Raw genomic sequence first — 9,864 nt, forward strand, 5'->3', positions numbered from 1 at the left:
CCGCAACAGCTAATTCCAAATGGCTATAAATCAGATGTTTTAAGGAATGTTGAGTTGAAATTTTGTGTGGTCGAAGCTACGAATGATACAAAAACATGCGGAATGCTAGTAAAAACCTGTTATTCAGCCATTTGTAAATATAGAAAGCTCAATATTAGGTGGAAGTAGCCAAAAACAATTTATGAAACCTAATCAGAAATTCAAAATGGTCATCACAGCTAACTTTAAAAGCCATTTTAAAACTTATTGAGATTAAATATGTTATGGAGTAGCTAAGAATGACCACATGCTGATTATCAATGCTAATCTCACATTAAGCTAATTACTAATGCTAATATTTACAGAGTGCTATAATTCAGCCATTGTTGAACATACATAGCTGAAAATTGATGGAGTACAGTAGTATCAGAAAACAATCTTTAATATCTAAATGCCAATACAAAATCCATGATCCTTGCACATTTGTCAATTATTTGGAAGGTAGCACATTAGGGGGCCAATCAAATGCCAGAGGTGTCACTTGCCACCCTGGCCGCCCCTCTGTGTCTGCCCCTGATTCCCTGTGATTTCTGGAACTCCAAAACCCCTCGTTCTATCGCGGCAGCTGTTCGGTTCAATTTGACATCAGCTACTGTTGCTTAATGTTTGGTTCACTTACTGGGGGATTACAACTGTAATATTGTTTTGACACAAGTTTAACTGCACAACAGCAGCAAGCTACCAAACAACAAGCTAACAAAACGCTACCATTAGCTTACCATTCTCTATTGTCCTGTTTTCTCATCTTAAGCATCACACTGCTGGATGGTCCAGTACAGTCTCCGGTACTTTTCCTTCAAGTTTGGTGTAGTCCTTTATTTTTTTTATTGCAAATGAAATGAATTGAGGTTTACGCATGTTTAATATTATGATCCCGCCCATGTTGAGGCGGCACTCTGCTCAATGCAAACACAACCAGGACTGGGATAGAGTAATGGTGCGTTCACACCGAACGTGATTTCAGCTTCAAAATCGCAGCCAATGCTGAAGTTTGAAGTTTGTGCACTTTGAGGTCAGACACAGGACAGCTGTTGAAGCGCTGCACGGCAGAGCCTCCCCGCCCCTCCCTCCTCTGTCGGGCTCTGTTTAATGTCGGACGAGGAAGTGGCTTTGCTTTATTTACAGAGAGCAAGAGCGTGTCACGTTCATCAGATAATTAATTCATAATTAATTCACCAGATAATTCAGAGTAGAGGCTCACAGCTCGTTTTCAGGACTATTTTTCCAGTCTGATGAGTCGCTGTCACGCATTGCTGCGGATCAGGACACGACTGCAGGCACTCATTTCAGCTTCAGGTTAGTGGACATCATTCAGTAAACTGTCCTGTCGGGAAATATGTCGCCACGTCACACAGTGGAGTCTCTCTGATTGGTTGATGCGGCGCGTCGAGCTGCAAAAGTTCAGATTTTCTAACTTTAGCGATTTGCGCCTCAACGCGTCGAACGCTCAGATCGTTCAAATCGTTCAAATCGCGCTGCTCTAATCGCACTTGAGGCGCCGCAGAACTTCCCGACGTTGCTTGAAGCGCGTCCACCATAGACTTTGTATGTAAACCTGCTGCTCCTGACGCTGAAATCGCGTTCGGTGTGAACGCACCATGAGGTAGGCCAAGCCGGGCCTTACAACGCAAAAAAATGTCTTCAGTCTCCCACTTATTCAAATCAGGTGTGTCAGAGCAGCGAAAACTCTAAAACATGCAGGATTGTGGAACTTGAGGACAGGATAGATTGTTGATTGTGTCAACCCCTCAGTACCTCAATCATTTAATGCCTTGTGAGCTTTAAAACAGTCCTCCTGGAGCATGTTGACAAACATTTTCTCATACATCTTGTGAGCTGAGGTGTTTCCAATGATGCGGCTGATCTTCTTAAGACCTTTCAGCAGATGTCGCGGTGCCCCCTGGCTGCGCAACACCTTCAGACTGTGAGACAGTCCCTTTGCCAAATCCAGGTTGTGATTTGAAGTTTTCCACAGGTGCAGAACCTGCAGGACATGCTGCCTGTCTGGACAGGTGGAAATGATGGCCCTCACGTTGTACTCTTGAACTTTGATCCCCGGCAGGCTGTTGGTCACCTTCACCAGGTCGTCAATGGTGAGGTTTCTCAGTGCGCTGCAGCGGGAGATCTTCCTTTCACACTGGTTCATTCCTGGAGACACACGTTAGTCAAGGTAAATATGAGAATGCTGAGAAATAAAAGCATCCATTTCTGCTTCTCATTTGTACCTTGTATGATGCCAAAAAGCTTGTCCTTGTTCTGTTGCCTCCATAACCGCAGCAGGTGCAGGACCTGCTGTTGGGGACTGCAGGTCTTCTTCAGCCTCTCCAGGCTCTTGTGATCCACCTTCTGCCCAGGAAGACTCTCCAGAAGTCTCTCAAGAGGAACTGAAGACAGACGCAGGGAGGCCAGAGACTGAAAGACTGCCTCCTCACAGAGGGTCACATCTGCAAAAAAATATGTACAAAAAAGCATATAAAATGGTTCAATGATACTATGTATAGCCCATGTATACTGAGTTTTAGAGATGTGACATTCATGAACAATCAAAATCTTTTGAATGGCTCCTTACAACAAATGATAAAGGGCTTTTTGTAGTTTTAGGGGCATTTCTGCTTGACAAAACACATGGTCCCAACCATGACATGTGTTGTTCAAAATTGAACGGCTCTATTGAATGGCTCTATGAAACAAATGGCTCCACAAGATTTAAATTCCTTCAAAGAGGCACTTTTACACCATCTTTAATGAGGTTGTGAGAATCTGTTTCTCTCTGTTTAGGAAACAAAATGTAGTGGAAATATTTATTTAACAAGGATGGGAATACATGATTCACAGAATAAAGGCACTTATTAGAGTGGTTGACTGAGTTTTGTTTATTGCAATAAGCAAGACATCATCTCTGTCAGAGATCTTGCGTTGTGCTAACCCCTGCTTCCTGCTCTTTCCTTGAGGCACTTTTAGGCTTTCTATAAATACTGTTTAACAAACACCATTATGTCATCTCAATAAAGAAAAATTTAATCCTAAGGGAATGCAGGGTCAAGGGAAAACTCCGAAATAAATATGTGATCTCTAAGAGTGATTGCTTTTAGCAAGTTGTCCATCTATCTGTCCGTCCATTCCATTTATCGGGTCATGGGGCAGCAGCCTAAGCAGAGAAATCCAGACTTCCCTCTCCCCAGCCACTTGGGCCAGCTCATCTTGGGGAATCCCAAGGTGTTCCCAGGCCAGCTGAGAAACATAGTCCCTCCAGTGTGTCCTGGGTCTTCCTCTGGGCCTCCTCCCAGTGGGACATTTCTGGAACACCTCAGCAGGGAGGCGTCCAGGAGGCATCCTAACCAGATGCCCGAGCCACCTCAACTGGTTCCTCTCGATGTGGAGGAGCGGCAGCTCTACTCTGAGTCCCTCTCGGATGATCAAGCTTCTCACCCTATCTCTAAGGGAGAGCCCAGACACCCTGCGGAGGAAACTCAGCTCCTGCTTCACCATAACGGATCGGTACAGCGCCCGCATCACTGCAGACGCAGCACCAATCCACCTGTCGATCTCCCGCTCCATTCTTCCCTCATTCGTGAACAAGACCCTGAGATACTTGAACTCCTCCACTTGGGGCAGGACCTCTTCCCCGACCCGGAGAAGGCACCCTACACTTTTTTGACTCAAGACCATGGTCTTGGATTTGGAGGCACTGATCCACATCCTGGCTGCTTCACATTTGGTTGCAAACCGCTCCAGTGAGAGCTGGAGATCACGATCTGATGAAGCCAAATAGGACCACATCCTCCACAAAAAGCAGAGATGGGATCCTGAGGTCACCAAAAAGGATCCCCTCAACACCTTGGCTGCTCCTAGAAATTCTGTCCATAAAAGTTATGAACAGAATCTGTGACAATGGGCAACGTTGGCCGAGTCCAACTCTCACCGGAAATGAGTTCGACTTACTACTGGCAATGCGGACCAAACTCTGACACTGGTCGTACAGAGACCTGACAGCCCGTATCAAAGGGCCTGGTACCCCATACTCCCAGGGGTACCCCCCACAGGACTCCTCGAGGGACATGGTCAAACGCCTTCTCATAGTCCACAAAACACGTAGACTGGGTGGGTGAACTCCCACGCACCCTCCAGGACCCTGCTGAGGGTGTAGAGCTGGTCTGCTGTTCCAAAACCAGGACAAAAACCACACTGCTCTTCCTGAATCTGAGATTCGACTATCCGATGGACTCTCCTCTCCAGGACCCCTGATTAGACCTTACCAGGGAGGCTTAGGAGTGTGATCCCCCAAAAGTTGGAACACAATCTTTAGCAAGTTGTGTTTTGGGTATAGTCATTCTACTGGTAAACAGTGTACCATGAAAACTGGATCACTAATGTATGTCATGACAACTGGCTTAAAAGAAAATGTACTTTTCCAGTACAAATGCTCACAGTTTTGTTGAGCCATCCACTCTGTTTAGCTATAATGTAGACAGAGGTTTTTAAGCTGGCATCCTACTGTTTGAGGACAAGCAATAGATTATTGTTTGAGTTCTGTAAAGGTTAGACATTTAACAAATTATTGCTTCCAGTATTGAAAGCATTAAAATCATTGTAAAACTATAAACCTCACCTTCCCTCAACAGCAGAAAAGTAAACACCCTAATTATAATCCATCATCAAACCCTGGCAATAAGGGGACTCCTTATTGGTAGTTTTATTAGTTTAAAAAAATTAATACATTTTGCCAATCTCTTGACAGCCTGTCTAGTCCATTTCATTCAACATGTTTGCTGCTAGAGTTTCAGTGGATGCATGTGACCAGTGGGCGGTGATGACTCACGTTTTTTCATGTCAAACGTTTCAGTAATCATTGCTGTGTAACAGCATCAGTCAGTTAATATAGAAATATTTTAATCATTACTCAGAATCCTTACTCACTGCAATGCATCAATCAAAAGACCAACAGCAAATAATTATAAAATTGTGCCTACAGCAAATTAAAATGAGTCACAAACTATATTTTTAGTTTACTTCTAAAAATCTTGATACAGGTAGTTGATAATAAATATTACAGCCAGTGTCATATGGAATATCATTATTGGAACAGTTGGTTCTTGTTCACTATGTTAATGTGTGTTTCTAAAGTGCTGCCCTTTAAATTAACTACTGTGGAAATACGTACAGCTCACGTTCCAGTTCCCTTTTAATACCACATCAGTCTGACTCATCGTCTCTGCATGTTGCTCTGTACCAAACTGCACAAAGCTGCAAATTTTGCAGCAGCTGTTAAGATTTCCTTAAAAGGTAAAGTAACTCTCACATCTTTCTTTTTTTTCATTTCTTTTCTTTTCATTTCTTTTTCTTTTACCAATGTATGAACGTATGAAACTTGTGAAACTTATGAAACTTTATGAAACCTTTGATGTTACCATTGTGAGCCAGGGCAGTCCCATTTTACACATGCAGGACACTCACAGCTGAAGATTACTCAAAAATTTTGCGTTTTGAAATTTACTGTAGGAAAAATGGGCGTTGTTCAAAACAGTATATCATACATTGGTTGTATGAATAAATATAATATAAATAAAAACAGCTTTCTTATAAGTTCATTGAAGTTTCATGTAAAGAGGATTTTGGCTTTGATTCCCTGAAGCCTGAATGATGTAATTGTGGCTTGCTCACTTTGACATCCTGGTGGTTAATCCGCTTTACGCTAATGTTGGGAATCCCTCTGCCCTCAGTTTCACGTTTGTTGAAACTGATAAAACTGGTGCAGAATTAGCTGCAGACGGTTTGTGGTTGTGCACTTCAAACAAGGACCTTTGTGTTTGAAAGAATGCTTGAGGAAATCATTACCTTCCCTGATGGATAACAGCTTTGTCTGTTTAAAACTAAATATTCTGCCTAGTGTGTGTGTGTGTGTGTGTGTGTGGTTTTCTCAGGTTGAGGAATTTAATTTCATATTTGAGGCTACCTCCCTCAGATTACATTTCAGTCAGTGATAGTTTAGGTCTGAGTAACAAAGCTTAAAAGCTTGTTTTGTGTCTCAATTTGTGTTTGACTCAGTTTCCTCTGTTATTGTGTGTGAGGATGTGACAGTTACAGCAGTAATTGATCCATCATGGTTCATTTTTTTTTCTGCTGAATGCAGCAACATAAACATCTATTTCATCCCCTGGCTTTTGTTCTCTCTCTTTCTACTGTCTCTAGCTCTCAAGTTGTTTTTTTTAAACATCCATGAATTAGGAAAAGAATGGAATCTGGATGACAAACCTGACCAAGGAAACCCCCTCTGCTTTTGGGAATGAAAATGACCACAAGTCTAAAATAATTCAGTTCTGAATGATTTTAGGTTGTTGACAATTGAGGTTTTCTGTGTGTGTGCGTGCGTGCGTGTGTGTGTATTGGTGGAAGCATATTTGTTATATCATGGGGACCATTTTCCAGACAAGCACAGTCTTGGGGGCCCATTGCTCTTCATGGAGACCAATGGATACAGATGCTGTTTTTGGATGGGGACCATGTTGTAAACTGAGTTTAGGTCAGATTTAGGGTTACGTTTTTGCTGGGGTAGCTAGGTTGAGGGTTTTGAATCAGGGTTAGGCTATATAAATGAGTGGAAGTCAATGCAAAGTGCCCACAAGCATAGCAAAACCAACATGTGTGTGTGTGCCGTGGGGTAAAGGCTGGATTTAAACTCCAAACTCTCGCAGCATTTCAGCATGTTCTCACCGTTACGGCACAGAGCGTGATGCTGAGAGCACTCCAGTGTGGCCTTCCTGTCCTGGGGACCACAGAGGCTGTCTGAAGTGGACGTGCCCCATTTGAGGGTCTTCAAGCCAAAATCGGAGCAGTTTCTGTGGGGCTGACACAGCTCAGAGGATGAGCTGCTGGAGGAGAAGTGACCGTCAGGACAACGTCCACACACGGTGTCACTCACTGGTGTACCTGGAAGACAGCAAGAGTTTGTTTTAAAACCAGAGCTCTGAATTTTCCGTTCTCACAGTTCAGACTGCTCAGCGGGATGTTCTCTGGAAAGCTTATTAACAGTTATTATCTTACCTGTTGGAGATGGCTCTTCTATAGACTTACTATATTGTATTAACTGTTGCCTTAAATCAACCCAAATTCCCCATATTTCATATTGAAATAGTAACATTTCTTTAGAATTTTTTTTACCTTCCCACCACCACTGATTTCACATTTTGTGTCATTTCAGAATTCTGTGGGTTTTTTCCCCAAAACACAAACGTGGTTGCAGCAGCTAGCTGTAGCATTTCCTGTGTAGTCTGGGACATTTCCAGCAAATAAAACTGGTGATTTTGAAGCAACATTTGCATGAACTGTTGGGACATGTTTTAAGGTTTTTTTTTAAACACACCTTGGTCTTGTCCCTGCTCAAATTAGCCATTAAATATCTATCCAAAATATTTATTAATTTTTTCAAACTGAGGTCATTCAAAAAGCTGTCTTCAAGATGCAAGGGGAAAAAATGGTTTTGATTCTTTTTATGGAACGTCTCTTCACAAGAGCAGAAATATTTCTTTAAAGGGACACTTATTTCTTAAGTGTGGATGTCTAGAGGTGTGCTTAGAGAATCTGAGAAATATCCAGGAACTCAAGAAAATAATTTATTTCTGAGCAATTTTCTGCTATCTAAAACAAAATTGTGACACTTTGTGTAACGTGGTTGCTGTTTTTAAATGTGTTTTTTCCCCTTTTGAGCAAATACTCATTTAAATAGCTGTTAATTAAAATTTTTTCCAGTTCTTTCAACAGACATACAGTATGTGACCCCTGTTTGTTGCAGGTAAATAACTCAAAAACATGAATTATTAAAACAAAAATACATTTTCAAACAAGAAAGCTTCAAACCTGAAGATATTTCTCTTCCCATAATGCTGGGAAGCCATGACTCTGCAACCCAGAAAGTTGTTGGTTCAATCCTCACTCCCCCCAGCCCCATGTCAAGGCATCTTAGGGCAAAACATTGAACATTTTATCACCTCTGTTATGTTTATCAATGTCTGTAGGAAACAGTTATACAACTTTATGTTACGAAATATGTCAAAAGCTCTTTGTTGTTGCTGATCCAAGGTGATTTGTAAGTCAAAACCGCAACATTTCCCATTAATCTTCACTTTTATCTAAAATGACTCAAACATTTTTGTTGCGAGATGTAACCTACTTCAAAAAAATAAACCTTGTCAAATAATCTGAGGGATTCATAGAACTCTGACCACCAGCATGTGACGACGGCCACAGCATAGATGTGATTCTGAGAATTACTCATACTCCCTCCGCCCACGGAGTGACAGCAGCAGATTTACAACTCTGCACAACGTGAGACGACTTGTCACACTGACAAAGAAAAAAAAATGACACATCAGTTTCAGCGTGCTGCTCTTGATTCATGTACCGTAATTTCAAAGCAATACTCACATTTTGTTAGAAGATGCACATGAAACCGACTTCTGAATCACACACGGCCGTTGTTTTTCTTTTTACTGTAACACTTTCAGCTTCTTGAATGAGAGCCACAGAAACACATGACGACTCGTGTAGTGGAACCACTGCTAAAATCACATCCTCGTTTTATTTTTAGGTCGGAGCGATTGAAGTAAAAGTACGTAGGATGACGCGCCACATATATCAGCGGTTCCAGCTATCACAGCAAATCGTGTGATATCTTTCATCTTTTAACAAAAAAATATAAAAGCCCCTGCAAATGTGCAAACATTTCCTGTATGACTGATGATGAAGCATGTACAGTACAGGCTTGTGAAACTGACAAATCATTCAAAGTAAGTGCTGAAATGAAAAACAATTTTTTTAAACGTTCCTCTAAATCAGCACTTTGACAAATTACACAGCCAGGTTTTGGCTATGTAAATCAGTGTTTCTCACTTTTAATTTCGATATTGTAAAAATGCTGGCGAAGCTTATAGATATAAAAAAACGGATCAAAATAAAATACTGAAATGCTTACTTGATGTAACATTGCTTTACGAATTATTCAAATGAAAGTTTGACAATTTTTTTTCTTCTTGATAAAATATTAAAATTCAAACATCAAAAAGACTTTTTAACTAAAATAATAACTGATTCGGTTCAATAAGTCAAATATGTGACCGATCAAGCTGAACCAAGGATTCAGTTTGGAGAAAAAGGCAGCTACAGAGCGTTGGTTAAAACATTTGACACAACTGCTTTTTATAATGAATGAATACACTCAAAACAACAGATTGATAGATTTATTAAACCAAGAACCAGGAGATGTAAACAATTTCCACTCAACTGAGTTGAGTGTAAAGTAATTTTCACATTTATTTTTAAAGAAAATGTGAAAGTTGCTTCACAAAGACTCAGCTTAGTTCAGTAGAAATTGTTGACATGACTTACAGGAACTTAAAAAAACAACTCATCTGTTTGTTTGTGTGTACTTTATTAGTGAATCTTTTGAATGATATGTTTAAACTGTGAAGTATTTCTGAAGCACATTTTTGATCAGTAACAACTCCGAACATGATTTTAATTTTTTTATTACATTTTTTTCTCCTAATGTCCAAATGCTGTTTAAGGTTTCATCTTTAAAATGAATTAAAAAATAAATGAATAAATAAATCATAGTAAAATAACCTAAACAGGATTCCAACAAATCAAGCCATAGCTTTGGAATCACTCATTATATCAGGATGATTTTAAAAAATCCCTTAAAATGGGAGAAATATGAATATGTTCTCATGTAATTTTGACAAAATTTTATATATTTTTCAGTTTGATGTGTCACATACAGTCAAATAAAACAAGTTGAACTTGCTGTGAATATGAAATTATCATTTATTC

General features: G+C 40.5%; 1 protein-coding gene across 1 annotated transcript in view; it reads right to left on the reverse strand.

Moving 5' to 3' along the window:
- Positions 1-1,562: 1,562 nt before the first annotated feature.
- Positions 1,563-9,864, reverse strand: part of LOC106521588 (tumor necrosis factor receptor superfamily member 11B) — a 29,613-nt gene continuing 21,311 nt past the window's right edge. The window contains exons 5-7 of the mRNA XM_014014237.1: positions 6,751-6,966; positions 2,265-2,483; positions 1,563-2,187 (exon numbers count right to left, since the gene is read on the reverse strand). Coding sequence (XP_013869691.1) covers positions 1,796-2,187; positions 2,265-2,483; positions 6,751-6,966 — 827 coding nt within the window. The 3' untranslated portion in view covers positions 1,563-1,795. The remainder of the gene's footprint in view (positions 2,188-2,264; positions 2,484-6,750; positions 6,967-9,864) is intronic.

This window comes from Austrofundulus limnaeus, unplaced genomic scaffold (genome assembly GCF_001266775.1).
Source record: "Austrofundulus limnaeus strain Quisiro unplaced genomic scaffold, Austrofundulus_limnaeus-1.0 Scaffold112, whole genome shotgun sequence".
NCBI lineage: Eukaryota > Metazoa > Chordata > Actinopteri > Cyprinodontiformes > Rivulidae > Austrofundulus > Austrofundulus limnaeus.